Source organism: Protopterus annectens, chromosome 13.part0, assembly GCF_019279795.1.
Source record: "Protopterus annectens isolate FY-2018-M chromosome 13.part0, PAN1.0, whole genome shotgun sequence".
Taxonomy (NCBI): Eukaryota; Metazoa; Chordata; order Ceratodontiformes; family Protopteridae; genus Protopterus; species Protopterus annectens.
Window position 1 is genome coordinate 334664077 of NC_056747.1, and position 18829 is coordinate 334682905.

At 39.3% G+C, this 18829-nt stretch overlaps 1 protein-coding gene across 1 annotated transcript in view; it reads left to right on the plus strand.

The window, feature by feature from the left end:
• Positions 1 to 18829, plus strand: part of TMEM59L (transmembrane protein 59 like) — a 537787-nt gene that overhangs the window by 223531 nt on the left and 295427 nt on the right. Inside the window, exon 5 of the mRNA XM_044053954.1 lies at positions 15645 to 15753. Within this exon, the coding sequence (XP_043909889.1) occupies positions 15645 to 15753 (109 nt within the window). The remainder of the gene's footprint in view (positions 1 to 15644; positions 15754 to 18829) is intronic.

Here is an 18829-nt window from a genome sequence, read left to right on the forward strand (position 1 = left end):
ACCAGGGCTTGATCTCAGAGTACAGGCAAAGAGAAAGGGATAGGGGGATTTTAATTGAAAGGCCTGCTCTGACAGAGTTTTAGTTGAATGTAGAACAGAAGCAGCTGTTAACAAAGGATAACTAGTGGGGCATATAAAATATTGCATGATAACTATAAGAATCAATCAGAGGAGCTTAGAACAGATTGGAAAGAGAGACTGGAAAAGCAATTTACAAGAAAACAATGGGAAGACATATATATGGCTGTCAAGTATGCAACCAAGTCCAGAAGGTTTAGGATCTTTGCTTGGAAGTGTTTTCATAGGTATTTTATAACCCATGCAGACTTCAAAGAATTTTTCCTCAAGTAGATTGCAAATGGAAGTGTGATGGAGAAGAAAGAGGTAACTAGGAACATATGCTCTGGGGTGTAATGAGTTGGCAGATTTTAAAAATTCCCTACAGAATACTCTATCAGAAATATTCAGTGAGCAAATGGCTGTATGTAAGCTAATGATTCTTTTGAGCTGGGATACAGGATCTAAATTGCCTAGACATAGTAAGGCCTTAATTAAGTTTAATTCTCTTGGCTGACGAAAAGGCAATTACCAGAAAATTTAAATCAAAAGTCTACACCAACTGTATTTGAAGTGTTGAATATTCTAAAAGCGATAAAAGAACTGGAAGAAGGATCTTTAGAAAAGGAAAGGAGCAAATTACATAGAAGTAAATAGAAATTGTGGGAACAATACATTCATAGTAGTGCTCAGGAAGAGGAGTGAGGTTTAAGAGAATGCAGGAATTGAAGAATTTATGTAATGTTGCATTGACTATACGATATTTAACAATATATGTGATGTATAACATTTCTAAATGTGAACTTGTTAATGTGGTTTGAATACTTTTAAGTAAAAGTAAGTTTGCCTATATCGCAAGTGAAAATTCAATAAAGGTGTATTAAAAAAACAAAAAAAAGCAGTGAGTGAGCTGAACTTGTCAATGAGTTCTCTCAAGTAAAGGAGGGCTTTAGCTGTGTTGATATTGCCTCTGCAACCCAGAGTGCCCCTAATATTCCAACTAGGTGTGGTCTTCCTGCAGAGCTAGTCTTTGAGCCAGTTTTGTAGTTCAATCACTGTTTATCTCTGTATATACAGCTGCCTTTATTTAGGTCACCAGTAATGTACTGACCCAGTTTAGGTGTTTAAGGAGTTTTACCAACAGTGTGTTGACAGCTTTATTGGATCAGCTTCTTCCTCTGAGTAGAGTGCATGTGATACAGGGGTGAAGAAATAGGATTATAGTTGGAACATCTCGTGTGCCCTGGGTCACATACATCATTTATGTGGACTTTCATTGTTTAAAGTGTTTGCAGATGTAATCAGTTGTGGTCTTTGCTAGCTTAAAATAGCGATGGAAGTTAAAATGCAGTTGGAGGACATACCTTTTTAACGACAAGCTTAGACTGGAAGATCATTATTCAGCCTTCCAGACAGAAATCAAGAAGGCACAGTTGTTTTTGCAGAGATGTCTGACACATGTAAGTTTTTCTTGGTCTTCTTTGCCTCTGACTGGCTGTTTCAGAATTCTTTGCTGATAAGATTATTTAGATGTAACCCCCCCTACACATACCCCCACATTATTTTATTACGTTGATAATCTGGACAGAAAGCCACTCATATATTTGTAGCTCAACTCCGTTGTGACTTTTTGTGTATTTTAACTGCTCACCCAGTCCACTAGTGGTACTGAGGGCTGGAGCCCACACTTATAGGCTACTGTCTGGAATTTCTAGGCCTTATTATTTTTCAAACAAGATGGTCATCACTAAGGATGGAAGCATATTGAATAGATTATTGTGACCCCATTGTTAAGAGACAGTCTCTTTACCCTCATGCTATGGACAATATCTACCCAGTCTCAAAACTTCCATTTATCGGTATGGTACTTGAGACAGTTGTGTGTCCAACCAGAATTACAGTTGATTTTGCATGGTCTCCTACACTCTTGTCAGCTGGGGTTTAGATCTCATCATAATTTTGAAACTACACATTTAAGGTTTGCAAATGTCCATCTAGCATTTGACATAAAGGATTATATTTTCTTGACAAAGCACCTGTGTATGACCTGTAGCCTTTCACACACATTCTTCAAGTGATTTGCTGCTTATCTGTTAGGCCACTATCAAATGGATCATCCTGATCCAGATCCAGTTAATTCCTCTACCTTCTTAGTTAAGCTGTACATAGTTTGATGTTAGTATCACTGTTGTTCTAAATGCACATGCTTTCACTAGAAGGTTGTCATATGAAAGAAATATGTAAAACATTGCTGTGGTAAGGGACTCCTAGAATACTGAAGAAGGCAAACAATCCTTGTGCTCAGTCATTTAAAATGGTAGACTATAATTGGACATGCTTTTTCTTCAGATCTTACTTGCTACTTAACTTTCCCCATAATTTATTATGGGAGGATAGTATACAGTTAATGTCATAGGTGTGCGATCAGGGCTATTCCTGATAATGCATTGTCACTGAAAGACAAAGTGACCAAGGCTATGTTTAAGTTGTTTTGCTATAATTTAAAAAAAAAATCTCCTTGAATAAATATCTGATTCCAGTAGCTGAACTTAAGACAGTAATAATTCATGCTTTTGATTTGACTCTACCAAAGGCCTTATGATTTAGATGTCAGCTGTCTCCCATGCATTAAAATTTCCGTGTTAAGAATCAATGGTATAGGAATGCATATCAAATGTACTTTTATTTTTTCTTTTATACATTTTGTTTAACTAGGTAAGCCCACTTGACACTATTATCCCTTTTCTGGGGTGACCTGTGAACACTAAGTGGTTAAGTGACCTGCCCAAAATGACACACTAGGTAAATGAAGGTGGAAAGAATCACCCCTATATCCTGGCTAGAGGAAGCAGCTCATTAACAGCTCAGAGCTTTAATCCTTTGCTGCAATTGTCAGGCTAAGTACAGCACAATTTATACTTTTTTTGAAATGTCAGGCTAAATACGACATCTGCTTAATCCTTTTGCACCATTGAAAAGACATCCAAAAATCCTGGCTATGCCCTTGTATTGGGATTACTTGTTATGATCATGTCACCCCCATGCTGCACCTGTGTTAGGTCTTTATTTAATATTCTGATAATATGGCTTCCTCCGGGTGCTTTGGTTTCCTCCTACATCCCAAAGACATGCTGTAGGTAGATTGGACAGTCTAAATTGACCCTAGGTGGGTGTGTGTGTGTGTGTGTGTGTGTGTGTGTGTGTGTGTGTGTGTGTGTGTGTGTGTGTGTGTGTGTGTGTGTGTGTGTGTGCGCCTTCTGTGGAAGGTTGAGCACTGGGCTGGCAGCTTGACACTGTAAAACTCCACTGCCAGTCTTTCTGCGGACCGTTGCTCTGCTGTGGCGACCCCTAACCAGGAAAAGCCAAAAGGAGATGTACAACACTTATCATGATCTGGATTTTTTTTTGATTGAAAGAACTTCTGCTGTCCATGTTATTCAGCTGCTGTGTGGCTGCTGGTGATTTTTGGGATGTATTTGGAAACTTTTGGAAGCATTCTTTTGCCTAATGTGTTTCCTTCTTGTGGAAGCTCCTACTTCCTTGGCTTTAATTGTGTAACTCAGAAGACTCTTTTTAGGAGATGTCTTTAACACTCTAATTGAAATGGTTACATCCGTATTAGCTGAGAGTTTAATGTAATGTTTTATGTTTGTGGTGCATTACTGCTACGTTCACTTCAAAGTTTTGTACAGTGCTTAGTTTAAAGATAAAGATGGGTATTTATGATGATAACAACCAGATGTGCATTTATTTTCAGTCTTTTTTGAATTCCTTCCCACTGCCATGCCATTTACCATCATTAGCAGTAGTATGTAGTAGCTTCCTTGTACTTGATAATCAGTACTGCAACGTCATAGTTCCTGGTATCGCAGGTGACTAACAGAGGAGCTGCTGTGTGGTGGACGCAGCATGTACAACATAGGTGCGTATTCTCAGCTGAGAAAGTACCAACTCAAACCAAAAACTCCACTAAAGAGGAAGCAAACTATCTTCGATGTTAAGGTAAAGGGTTTATTATCAGTATTGTATTTGACTGTGAAGTCAGACTGAGCAGAACCCTTTCACAGTTCAGGCCCTGGGAGAAAAGACCATGCAGGTAATTAGTTGTATGAAAAAAGAAGTTATGTCTTACCATAACATTCCATCTGTGTTGTTGATCTTCACTAATCCTTGACTGTGGGCTCTGTTCCAAGCCTCAGAACCACCTCTGCTGTTATTCCAGCTTGTGCCTTCCAGAAACTCTCGAGCTAGGCTCTACCCATAATGCTTCTCACCAAAATAACTCGGATTGAGTTTGCATACAGTAGTGACAGACAAGAAGTACTATATAAGAGACCATATCTGTGTCCTTATTATGAAGCCAATCTTTGGGAATATTTGATCCACCAAGAGTTCTAAAGGTCGGGGGAAGGAGGGAGGGAATGTCAAGGATTAGTGAAGATCGACAACACAGATGGAACGTTATGGTAAGACATAACTTCTGTTGTCAATCTTTATATAATCATTAACTATCAGACAGAGTCCTTAGCTACCTGAATCTTGGGAGGTCTCATGGAAGAATATTCCTGGGCACCATCGACCTGAATGATGCACATCCCCTAGAGATCTGGTCCAGTTTGTAATGAGTAATAAAGGTATGAGGAGATGCCCATGTAGCTACTGCACAAATATCATCTAAGGAAGCTCTGGCATGAAAAACTGCAGAAGCTGACACAGCTCTTGTTGAATGTGCTTTTACAGGTCGTGGTGGGTAGAGCCCCTTTTTGATGCAGTCTTTAAGCCATTTCCCCAACTTAACCTTAGACACTGGACTCCCTAAAGCAACTGTAGAAAAGGCTATAAAAAGCTGGTTTGATTTTCTAATGTCTTTTGTTCTGTGACTGTAAAAACATAAATGTGTACATCTAGTAAGTGTAGACAGTACTCCCCCTTGCTGGAAAAATTAGGAAAAAAGACTGGGAGATGTAAAGTTTAATTAATATTTGACTCTAAAACAACCTTTGGCAAAAAGGATGGATTTGTCTTGAGGGAGACCCTGTCCTTATCAAATAGGGGAGTTTGTAGGACGAGGCTTGAATTTCTGATATTCCCCTGGCCGAAGTGATAGCTATCAAAAATAAGGTTTTCCAGGACAAAAACTTTTAAGTCAGAAGTTGCTCAAGGTTCAAAGGGGGCAGAAACGAGAGACTGCAGTACCAAATGCAAATCCCGTGGAGCAGAGGGTTCTTTAAATGGAGGCCTGAGCATTAGGGTTCCTTTCAAAGAGGCTTTACAAAGTTTGTGACATCAGTGATGAGCCGTTGAAACCAATATGGAAGTTAGATATCACAACAAGATGTACCCGAATAGTAGAAGCTGATAAGCCAGACTCCTAGAGTAAGGTTAAAAAGTGTAAAACTTCATCTATAGGCACTGCATATGGGTCAGTATTAAAGTCAAGCAACCGTTTAGCAAATTTTAGCCATTTGTTATGATGCAATTTTCTAGTTGAAGGTTTATGGTTGCCCAGAATGATGTGATGGACCGGGGAAGTGAGGTAGGAATGCCTGGCTGTCATGGGAACTGGAAAGTCACGCAGTGAGCTTGAGATGCTGAAGTTTCAAATGAACCATTCCCTTCGGGTGGGACAGTAGATCTGGAGCTGGGTTCAGTATCCAGGGTTTCTGCAGTAGATGAGGCCAAAGGAAGGGAAACCAGACTTGTCAAAACCAGAACAAGGCAATGAGGATTATTTTGTTCTCCAGCCTGTTGGCTTTCTTTAAAAACTGACATGTTAGAGGAATCTGGGGAAAGGCATACAGTAGAAGGGGGAGGGGGGCAATCATCAAGGAGAGCATCTCTGCTTGTTTTCCCCGGGGTCGGGATTAGGGCAAAGTAACTTCTGCACTTGTTGTTCAGAGGGGATGCAAACAGATTGCAGCAAGGTTGGCCCCAGTGGTGGAATATCTTTCCCACCAGCACTGGATTGAGAGACCACTCATTATGCATGAGGATGGTTCTGTTCAACTTGTTCGCAATCACACTGGAGCTCCCCAGAGCAGTTGGGGGAAATTGCCCATTGCCAGACTCTGAGAGCTTCTCAACAAAGAGGGTACGACCTGGTTCCCCCCTGTTCATTGATATACCAGACTGCTGACATGTTGTCTGTTTGAATAGTAATTGTTCCGAAAGGTAGGGTATCCTGAAATGCTTGCAATGCTAAGAGCACCACCTTTATCTCTAGAATGTTGATTTGCAAGGTGGCCTCCAGCTGGGACCAAGTGTCTTGGCTCTCTTTCCCAGAAAATGCAACCCCCCGCCCTATCTGGGATGCGTCCCTGCCCACTATGGCTTGGGATTGAGGAGGAACAAAGGAATGGCCCAACAAGATTTCATTGGAATGGAGACACCAACTCAAGTCTTCTTGCAACGATTGATATAATTAGATGGGACATTGGCTGATTCATTAAGGACCATTGGTAGGCCAGAAGCCATTGAAGAATTCCCATGTGGTACTTGGCCAGAGGAACTAGAGTGATGGAGGCTGCCATCGATCCTAGAGTTTGTAGAATGAGTCTCACTGTTACTTTCTTGCTGTAAATGATTTGGCTTACTTGTTATCTGATTCTTTTGAGTCTTTCTAGGGAAAGTGATGCAGGGCCAATGACTATGTCTGCCATAGCTCCAATTAATTCCATTTGTTGTGATGGTTCCAGATGTGATTTTTCGTAGTTTATAGTGATTCCTAAGCTGGAACTAAGATGAAGAGTGCAATCTCATGCCTTTACGAGTTGATGCCTGGTGGGAGCTTGTCATCTAGTTATGGAGACACTCCGAATGCTAGCATTTAGTAAACACCCTGGGGGCTGTGTTGAGACCAAAGGGCAGTGCTCTGAACTGATAGTGACTGGCTCCCAGCCAGAAGCACAGGAGTCTTCTGGAGTGCTTGTCCATTTTTATATGGTAATACGCATCCGGAAGAGCATCCTGAAGATCTATTGAGCACATCCAATTGTTTTTTTTTTTGCCAAGAATGGAAGCATTGACTGAACTGAGACCATCTGGAATTTGGTTTGCTGAACTGATTTGTTCAACGGACTGAGCTCTAAGATCGGTCTCCAGTCCCCTATTTTCTTTGTCACTAAAAAGAATTTCGAGTAAATTCTGGATCCTCTCTGGTCTGGTGGGACTGCTTGGATGACTCTTTTGTTAAGCAGTTTTTGAATTTGTAAGACTGGTGCCTCCCTGTGACTGGGTGGAACATCTGGGATTCTGCTTGGTCTTTTTGGTTTCTTTGAAAGGGGAATATTGTAACCTCTGGAAATGATCCCCTGCACCCATTTGTCTGTCATCATTTCTAGCAAGGCAGATTGGTGCAGAGATAATTGTCCCCCCGACCGCCTCCAGAGGAAGGCAATAGGGCCTCCTTTTAGGAGCGCTGGTAGGAGTTACCAGAGAAAGATTCTCTGGAATCCTGGTTCTGTGGTCCGTTCTTTTCTCTTGGATGGCGTCTTCCATTATTACTTCCTCCTTTGCCATGGGGAAAGTCATTACCATGCGAGTCCTGGAAAGGTCCTTGGGTCTTTTTGAACCCTAGCCTCGCAGTTCTCTGGTTCCTGAATAGGACCGTTGAGGAGTGGAGAAGCATACCCCCACAGCAGAAAGGGTCTTGCCATCTTTCTCACATCTGGCTAGAGTCTCTAACTTTGGGGCCAAACACGGATGATCCGTCAAAAGGAGTCTTGATGAAAAAAGACTTAAATGGCTCCATCAAGTCACATAAGCCCATCCAGGTGCGTTTCCTGATGGCAACACCTGAACCTGCTGGTCTTGTCATCCCTTTGGCAGCATAGGCAGTTAGCCTCATGGACAAATTGGAAATAGATTCAAGGTTGGCGAGCTGAGAAGTAACCTTTTCTCGAACCCCTTCTGGTATTGCTCCTGTAAGAGTATCCGGAAGTTCTTTAATCAGATCGCTTTGAAGCCTGGTAAAATGCACCATATAATTCAAGGACCTGAGAGAGAAGGCCGATGAAGCGTATATGTGCTTCCCAAATCTGTCTGTCATCCTAGGCTCCTTGTTAGGAGGATGGATGTTAGGACATTCCTTGGCAAGTTCCTTTTTAGTGGCTGCTGCTGCCACCATAGCATCTACAGGAATACCCTTGGTCCAGTGTTGCTTATCTTTTGGGGCAAAGAGTATCCGGTCAGGCCTCTTGGGTATTGGCTCGATAGAGTCAGGAATTTTCCATGCCAGCTGGGTGATCAGTTTAATAAGATCGTCAGCAGGCGGAGAGACCCAAGAAGTAGAGGGCTGGGCGTGAAAAACCTGTAGTTATACCAGTTCCTCTGTGGGAGGTTGGAATGTAGTCCAGCCACCCCTGTGTTTCAGGATTTCTAGGATGTCCTGGAAGGAAAAATCTTTAGGGATTGACGTGAGGAACCTTCCCTTCATCGAAATCGGTATCTTCTGTGAAGGACTCTTCAGGGGAGTCCAAGTACTTCCTCTTGCACTTTTTCTTCTAAGGTACCTCTTCGGTGGGGTGTTCTGCAGAGGTATTCGAAGATGATTCGCTCCTGAGGCTTTTGTGCCCTCTGTCCCAGGAAAGAGACTGGGGGAAGCTCTGGACGAGGGGATGGACAAGTTGTTTGGCCTGACAGGGAAGGCATAGACTGTCCGCAATGAACAAGGCCCTCTCCATAGCCTGGAAGGCAGCCCCCCCCCCCATAGAGGGATGGGAGCCCAGAACCGAAATAGATTCCATTGGAACCGAAGTCCCACCCCCCACCAAGGAAGCCACCTCCGAAGTGGAAGCCAGGGTCGAACTTACATATGCCGATGCCACAAGGAGAATGGAGGGCTCTGAAAGTATCAGAGTCTAACTCTGCCCCTCAGAACCAGCCGCAAAGCTCCAACCCCGGGAGATCTCCAGTTCCAGCAAACCGGAAGAGCTTAGGGTAACTATCGGTGCTAGAGAAGGAGCTCTGACTGGCACCAAAATAGTCGAAGCTGAGATGGTCGGCATCAAGAGATCCGAAATCTCGGCTGGAGTTGAAGGAGGAATTCGCATGGGTGTAGAAGAAGGCAAGGTTCCAGAGCTAACAAGGCTGGGAACCGAGGATAAAGGTAATCCCCTCGCCATCAGGAACTGATCCACCAGTCTCATAATGTCTGACTCTGAAAGGTTGTTGGTGGACTAATTAGAGGAGGCTGATGGAGACCTTGGAGGCTCTGTGTCTATAAAAGGACTCAGACGACAGTCTGCAAATGGGTCGTTCGAGGCTGAATCGGATGTCTGTGGTAAAATTATCGTCTTAGGCTCCTTTGGTACTGACTGAACCTTTGGTTCCGATGGGAGAGTTGTTTGCATCGATACATGTGCTGAAGAGGTCTGTGTCGAGGCAAGATTATCCTTTCCCACCGGTGTCGAAGAGACTTGATCAATTTTCAAGGTGGTTCTGAGGAAGCTGTCAGAACCAAATTAGAGCGCTTTTTAGGATTTGAAGAGGACAATGACGAGGAAGAGGGACTGGCTTCTGTTTTCAGAGATGGCCTTTTCAAAATCAGATTTCAAAAGTCTTTTAAGAATAACCTTATTTTTGTGCTCTAAGGTTTCTAGCACTGAACCCGTGACAGATGGCACAGTCTTCCTGAAGATGGACAGCACCAAGACAATACACATAAAAAGTGTGCCCATCTGAGTTTGGCATTTTTCTCTCACATTTCTGATACCTCTTAAAACCAGAGGTGCCTTTAGAGGGTTTGTCAGCCATGAAGAAAACAAGGCCACCTGAGACGCACAAAAAAACACACACTGTCACAGATGGACTAAAAGAGAGATTTTTTGTTTTTTTTGAGGAAAGGCAAGAAGGTAAATACCAACGATGGTAAACAGGGTTACCCGAAAGTAAAAGGGAGGGATAAGTACCAGTGATGGTACCTCAGACTACCTAACAGTAAGGGAGAGGGTAAAAAAAACACACTCGCGTACATAGCTAGGAAAAAATAGAGGAGCGGGTAGCAAAGATAGAAGCAAGGAACAGAATTTAAATGTTAGATAATAAGAAAAAAACTAACTTACAGCTATAAGAAATGCCAAAGCTCGAGAGGTAGAATGAACACATCTGGCACTATGACTCAAAATTGTACTCCACGACAAAGCGAAAAGCCACCAGCTGGAGACTAAATAAATTTATTTTGTACAAAAACAAGAAACGAACTTCGAAATTTACAAGAACACAAATAAAAGTAATGTAAGCGCTTTCGTTTAATTGATATTAAACTTCATTAGACTTGTTTTTGTACAAAATAAATTTATTTCATCTCCAGCTGGTGGCTTTTCACTTTGTCGTTGAGTACGTCTGGCACTATGAAGCGGCAAATGAGATCTGAGGTTTTTTGGTGAGGAGCATTCTGGGTAGAGCCTAGCTTGAGAGTTTTTGGAAGATGCGAGCTGGAATGATGGCCAAGTCAGTTCTGACACTTGGAATCGAGCCCACAGTCAAGGATTGTGGAAAGACGAACAACATCAGATCTCAAAATATTCATGGCAGTATATCACAGTATTAGGTAGAGTATAAGAAACAGTAGTCACACAAGCATAATAATTATGGGGTGAACACAAGCAGGGTGTGACACACAGGTTAAGTCATGAAGACAATAAGCTGACAGAATACACAGGAAGAAAATTCAAACTTTAGGAGAGGCCTGTATGAAAAAATTATAAGCCCTGTCACAAATACAAAATAAGCAAAACTGAACCTCCTGAGCAGGCAGAAGGGTTAATGAAACCATGTGTGGTAGATAAGGTTAGAGAAGTGGTAACTAAACTTAAAGCAAGGTAAAACCCCAGTATCAGACAGTTTACTAGTAAAGAGTTGGAAGAGGGCAGAGAAATGCTTGTATGAAATGCTAATAGCTGTCTTTAAATGAGATCTTTTCAAAAGATAGCATTCCTAACTCCAGGATACTAGAAGATTTCTTCAAGATTTTATTTACAACAGTTATGGGATCTTTAAAGTATAAATCAGTGATAGCATGGGCTTGGCTATATACTATCGATAGGTAACACTTTGAATAGGGAGACAGAGGGGCAGGCAGGCAGGATTTGACAAGTCAAAACAACATTAGTTCGATATTGGGACCAGATAAGGGAGGAGAATACATGGATGAATTGGGAAACAGCCAAGAGAAAATATAATTTGAATGAGGTACTGAGGTTAGAATGATTGTTTGATAACTGTTAGAAAACTTCAGCTGCACACAGTCCAGATGTATACAGAAAGTAGAGGGATCATCAAGAGAAAAAGACAAGTGAAACTTTTAGGCAGCACCAATTTATTCTTAAATCACCAATGTTAGAATGGAAGGTGAACCAGGAAAAAGAATTGGATGAGAAAATCTTGTATGAGGATTGGTTAAAGATATGTTGCCTAACTAGGTATGCAACAAATGGTAGACGATTTAGAATTTTTGCATGGAAATATCTACATATGTATTGCTATATCCTGCCAAAGATTTTACATATGTTCCCAGCTACTTCGGGAATATGCTTGATGTGTGAAGATCAAGTACAAGTCACTTGGGGACATATATTTTCAAACTATAAGGCCTAGCAAAAATCTACAACTCGAATACCAAACCTAGAAAAAGAAGTGAAATCCTTTTGAAATATATAAATATAAATTAAAAAATATTATTAGGATTAGAAAGGAAGCTTTTTTTACTTTGGATGCAAACTCTATGGTGTTCATTATAGTACTGGTAGCAAAGAAAGCAATGGACGTTTATGGTGCAGCCATATTTGCAGGAGGTGAGTGATATTCTCTCATATTTGTAGTTGGCCGAAAAGCAAGGTCTTAAAGGGAGAAGTTTGTGGAGACACTTGGAGAAAAGGAAAGTGTGGCACAAAGGGAGCAGACAGTAGCAAGGTAAAATAATTCACCAGAATAGGACCTCTTGTAACTTGCAGGCCACTTTTTTCTTGTCAGTGAAACTTAATTCTAAAGTGTACCTAAGCTTGAGATAGGGAATTGAAACAAAGAGAGATCTAAATGAATGCTATGTCTGTGATGGAGGGGAAGTTAAATATTGGAAAAAAGAGAAAAAACGTAATGCAGAATCAAAGAAGAGATAAATATAATTAAATGTTGGCATATTTACTACCCAGGAAATTTTGTGTACCCAGTTTGGACAAGGGAAGTCAAATACTGGAAAACCAAAAAAACAAAGCACAGCGTTAAAGCAGAAATAAATGTTTAAATGTGTATAAATTTAAATGTTGGCTTATGAACCAGCCAGGAAAAATATATGCACCCCATTTGGACAAACAGTTGAGGAATGTATATTAGTAGGGTAAAATTTTATGTAATATAATGCAGTGTTAAACATAATGTGTTAAGTTAAAAAATGCAAATGTTATCTGTTCATTTATAGTTTTCTTGTTGTTTAAGTGGTGTTATAAAGTTTAATAAATTTGGAAATTAGAAGAAAAAATATAAACAGCGTGGCACTGGCAATATGGGCCGTCTGATGCAGGGCAATTATAATGAGAAAAGTACAACAGAAGTGGGAGCACAGGGAATAAAATGTGTAAAAAAAGCAGACCATAGTAAATGGAGTAGCAATGGGGAGCACAAGGAATAAAATGGTGTGAAGAAGCAAACCATACTAAGAGGGGGTAGCAAGGAAGAGGAAGGAGTTCGTATGATTGGAGAAAAGGAGTGGAAGGAAGAGGAAGTAGAACTAAATGGAAAAGACAGGTGGAGGGAATGTGATTAGAAAAAAAAAGCAGAGAAAAGTAGACTTTTCTACCTCTACTTTTCTCTGCTTTTTTTTTTTCTGCTATCATTCAAACTCATGAAAATTCGGAAAATCATAGGAATGCTATGTTAACGTACTTAACAAGAGCAAAAGGGAAAACTTTAACTTCAAAGCTAGAGGAAGAAATAAGAAAAGAGCAGCAATGCTGGCGTTACATTATAGAAAGAGTTTTCGCTGTAATTTGCACTCTTGCAGAGCGAGGCTTACTATTTAGAGGAGACAATGAAAAGTTTGGAATTCCAAATAACGGCAATTACTTTGGTCTTCTAGAACTAGTAGCAAAATTCAATCTATTTTTAAGAGATCATATCGATCGATATGGAAATACTGGCTCAGGAAAACCTTCATATCTGTCTAAAACTATATGTGAGGAAATTATTCAACTTATGGCAAATAAAGTGAAAGACACAATTGTGGCGGAAGTGAAAAAGACTGTCTATTTTAGCTTTTCAGTAGATCCCACTCCTGACATATCTCATACTGATCAGTTGACCTTAATTATTAGATATGTGTTACCTGAAGACGGTTTGCCAACTGAGAGATTTTTAACTTTCCTTGAGCTAAAAGGTCACTCAGGGGAAAGCATAGCTGATTTAGTGTTTAACTATATCACTACTGAACTTGAAATTGATTTCAGAAAATGCTGAGGACAGTCTTATGATAATGCAGCCAATATGGCTGGTAGATACAATGGTATGCAGCAAGAAATTATCAAAAAAACAAGTTTGCAAGATTTGTTCCATGCGCTGGTCACTCTTTAAATTTAGTAGGTCGTTCAGCTGTTGATTGTTGCCTTGATGCTGTTAATTTATTTGGTGTTGTGAACGAAGTTTATATCTTTTTTTCGTCTTCTACAAAAAGATGGGCAGTTCTGAAATAACATTTGAAACCTCATTCTAAAGTGCCTAAATATTTATCAGACACTAGGTGGGAGGCACATGCAAAAGCTACAGAAGCTATTTTAGAAAATTACAATGATATCACCGATGCACTCAATTATTTACATTCAGATAATAATACAAAGGGTGATACTAGATTGAGGGCCAACAATCTTTTAGAGAAGATGGAACAATTTGAATTCGTGTTTATGCTCCATTTCTGGAATCGAATACTGAGACATTTTTCAAAAGTAAATAAAATTCTTCAAAGCCTGAATATTTTACTGAGTAGTTGTGCAGATTGGTACAGGTCACTTTTGGATATTTTACGTGGAATTAGGGAAGATTTTGATGCACTTGAGCAACAAGCAAAAAACACGTTGCCAAATACTGAATATAGAACTGCCAGAAGGATAATAAGAAGTAAAAGGCAAGGGAATTATGAAAATTCATCTGACCCTGATGCCTTAGACGAACTCTCTTCAAGAGATAAATTTAGGATTCAATCATTTATTCCTATATTAGATGCACTAGAATCAAGTTTAGGAAGAAGAGCTTCTGTTTATGATGATGTAGTGAAAATATTTTCCTTTCTTGCCGATTTTACATTATCAAAGGTAGAACTTCAAAGAGGTGTTGAGCTGTTAATGCAAGAATACCCAGAAGATGTCAACCAAAATCTTACTGAAGAACTATTTCATTTCCACACATATGTGAGACAAACGCATAAGCCTTCAAAAAATTCCACATTGTCGCATACAGACTTGTATCAAATAATATTCAAAGAAAATATTCAAGTGGCCTTCCCCAATGTGGAATCAATCTTACGGCTGTTTCTCAGTTTAATAGTCACTAATTGTACTGGAGAAAGGTCATTTTCAAGACTTAAAAATATCAAAAATCAATTAAGAAGCGCAATGACCCAGACGAGGTTGTCTTCATTGAGTATTTTGTGCATCGAAAATGAGACCTTCAGAAAAATAGATTTTGATGAACTTATAGAAGAATTCTGCGTGAAAAAGTTTAGAAAGAAATTCTTCTAATCTACTATTTCGTTTTAAATGTATACTTGGATTGAATCAGTTCTTAAATAAAATAACTATTAACATAAAATTTAATATGATATACAATTTGATATTTTCTTTTTTGTGATCTGGATTTTGTTTGAATAAAGTTCCATTTTTGGTTTAGTTTAAGACTTAAAATTCATAATAATTCATACTTAAACTTTAAATGTGAATTATTATGAAATAAATTTATTTGAATTGAATTTGGTTTAATCTTCAATGTATTGAATATATTTAATTTAATTTGATAGAAAATTTGATAATTTTTATTGCGTATTTTATTTTCGTAGTCAAAGATTTTCATTATTTGAATTTTGTTTCTTTGTAAATATTGTGTGTTATGTTTGATTAGTTATTGTTACAAGTACTATATATGGTGCTGAGAATAAATGTCCAAATAAGTGTTTTATTTATTATCCGTGCCACATTTTTTGTAAAGGTTAGTACCAATCACAACATGTTTCATTTAACATATTGATATATATCACAGTAATGATGTATTTTATTATCTCTCATGTAATTTACAAACTTAAAAATGGGAGGTGAAAGGGCCTCATAAGTGGAATAGCCTAGGGCCTCTTTTCATCTAAATCCGGCCCTGCATATGTATATAGTTAAAAATTTGTGATTGGAGTTGTACCACTAATTCGTGGATACTTAGAAATGTTCTGCTTTATATATTGTTAATGTGCACACATCTAAACAAAACAAAAATCATATAAAATGTATAATATAGCACAGAGATTCATATTTTTAGCATGTTCTCACATTTTTGTTAAACTGAACTGATTGCTTACTTTTTCTTGTCAATTTGTACCTAACTTCATGATTTCTTTATAGTCTCAGCCTGAAGTTGACTACACACTGCAAGACGTTCAAGCACCAAAGACTGAAGTCACTGAAAAGACTTTGCTCCACAAGAACAACAAGGCTCAGAAGACTCGTACAAGTAAGTGGGGTTCATTAGGGGTGAATATGGTCTGTACTAGATCTACCCCCTCACACTGTCATCAAGCATCAAATAACTAAACTGCACACTTTTACTTCTTCTCTCTCTTGTTTTTTGCTGTGCTGTTTTTCTTCCAGAAGTTTGTGGCACAATGGTGCGGAAGTTAATGTTATTGTCTTAGTGTGCTCGGTTCTTGGTCCAGTGCCTACTATGCAGATTTTAGATGTCATCTTTGTGGCCATGTGTTTTTTTTTTTTTTTTTTATGTACTGCAGTTGCAACAAGTCCAACAAGAGCTCACAAGCAAGTCAAAGAGCAAAATACAAGTACCAAATGAAGAAAAAAAAAAAAATGTGCCTGCAAGCATGATGCTCATAAAGTAAACCTTTAATCGAAGAAATACCATACACAATGCAAACTTGTTTTTGCTTTACTCTTCTTTAGGCAAATACAAAAAGCCAGAGCATTTGCCCCTTATAAAATAATCAAATTACTTGTTCAATTAAACTTGGGTTACGCAGACGTTTTTGTTCATACTCTGGAGATTAGAAAAGTAAATGCTGAGCAAAAGAGGTGTCAGTACTGAGCCCTGTAGGACACCACTGATCACCCTCATACTCTCTGATAAGGTACTTGCTACCTGTACAGTCTAAGTTATGTCTTTTAGCCAGTTTCTTATCAATCTTTCTACATACAAATCTGAGCAAGTGCATTTAGCTTACTGATTGTGCAAATATGGGGGACAGTGTCAAATGCCTCGGTCAGGTCAGGGTACGCTGTGTAGACAGCATGACTGTTATCAGCAGCCTGTGTAACCCTTTTGAAAAAGTTAACCAGATTGATCAGACATGAGCTATCATCGACAAAGCCAAATTGTCTAGCTTGACGATATTTTTAATATCCTAGTCTATGAAATCCGTTACAGTATATTCCATGGCTTTGCATACGGGGCTTGAGGTTGATGAGCCTGTAATTTCTGGGATCACCCTTGTGAAATGGCATCGCTACTTCTGTGCACCAAACCTCAGGGGACAAAGCCAGTGGCTAAATTCAGGTTAATAGTTTAAGGAGTAGCACTGCCAGGACTAACTTTTTAATGTTTGTTAAACAGCCAGATATATTGTCATGTCCCATAGAGGAAGTATTTTTAGTCTTGGATAGCACTTTTCAGTACATTTTCTTTAGTCATAACAGGGAGCCTCAGAGATTCAGGGATAATTGAGCTTTGGGTAGTCATTTCCGGGGTAAAATTCACATTAAATTTGTTTGCTAATATATTGGCAGTATCTATTGGATCAGAGTAGGTGGTGCCATTATGAATAAATTTAAATCTATGCTGGGTATTATAACTTAATTTTTTACTATAAAAGATTTGTAATTGCCTTTATCTTCAGATGCTAACCTAAGTTCATGGTCTGCTTTAGTAGACCTAAATCAAAAAGATAATATGCCATCACAGAGAAGGTTTATTTTTAAAACACTATAAAAAATAATAAAAATTAAAATCCTGGATGAGCACATTCAGTCTTTTAAGGCCTTCTTCAGATCCTAAATAACAGGTAATCACTTCCTCTTTTTCAAAATGTGGCCAACCAATGAAATGTCATCTTTGCAGCTGCTGCCCCCACAGTATAGGCTTCAATGGGATTATACCATTCAGTCCCGGGGATTGGTTAGCTTGCAAGTCAGCTATCCACCTTGTCTCTTTTATTTCTGTTTTATTTACAATATCTCCACCTCTCAAGTCATTCTGTAATAATTCCAATGCCATGAAATAAAAATTGTGCCCTGGATTTGATGTTATTTTTTGTGAGAGTGCATTATTTTTATTCTTATTTCTTATGTCGCTTAAATGATGGAGAATCCGTTCCTTGAAGCATCTATTTATCTTGCCAGCATAAAAACCCTGACAGCTAGTACAGCTGGCCAGGTATATCAAATTCTTGCTGTTGCAGTCCGCATAATTATTCAACCTATAAGTCCTATTTGTGATGGGATGTGTAAATGAACGAGCTGCCTCTGGTGACCCTAAAGAATTTGCTTTATTCTGTAGCAGACCTGGCAGTATTTTAAAGTCTGTAGTCAAGTTTTTGACATTATGCTTATGTGTGGGTCTTTTTGTTCATTTGTATACTTTTCTTTTATTGTTGCATTTATATATGTTGGTGGACCATCAGGGTGGTGAGATTTTTAAAATTTCCATTATATTTAGATCTGGTTGGGGCAGCTATTTTTACACTTTTCTAAGTGGGCATACAAGTCCTTTGTGAGACTACCTGTTGTGGCTACATCTGGGGTGAAGCTGCTATAAGTGAATTTTGAAACATTTTTGTAGAATTTAATGAGATTAGTATGCTTGAAATCCCTGAATTCTGAGTTACTAGTTTCATTGAGTTTTGAGATTTGGAAGATGAAGATAACTAGTTTGTGATCTGACTTGACCAAGGAAACCAGTACCAGGAGAGGGCTACACAAAGAAGCCATATTCTTAAGAACCAGGTCAGTAGTATTGTGTCCTCTAATGGGTTTGGGAATAATCTGATCCAGGCAGTTTTTGTTTATTAAATCTAAGAAATTTTGTGTATATCCTGCATTGAAGAAGTGTAGGTACTCCAGTTTATTGAGGAGAAGTTAAACTCTTCCCAAAATGATGGAGTTCTTGTTTACAGTGGGTTTAACAAGTATGTTTAGGAACCTTACACGGATTGTCAGTGGAAATAAAACGTGTCCTGTGTATGCTATAGACTGATGGTTTGTCCTGTTTAGTGTGATTTGAAGTTCAGTGACTTGTGTCTAGGGGTAATATGGTCTCTAACAAGTAGAGACACCACCACAGTTGCTGTCGGGTCTGAAGTCATATTAGGCAGAAAACTCAGGTTTGGAGTTTTGAGCATGTAAACAAAGTTTCAGTAAGTACACAGATATGGGTGTGATGTTCATTGTGTTTCACTGCTGCAGTCATTACACTTGGGTTATCCTGCCGTCAGGCGGTCCCGCAGTCGGCCAGAGTTCCAAAGTCTTGGTCCGGCGTCGGTTGCTGTTGCCTCCTCCCTGACGTCAGTGCGTCAGGGGCATAT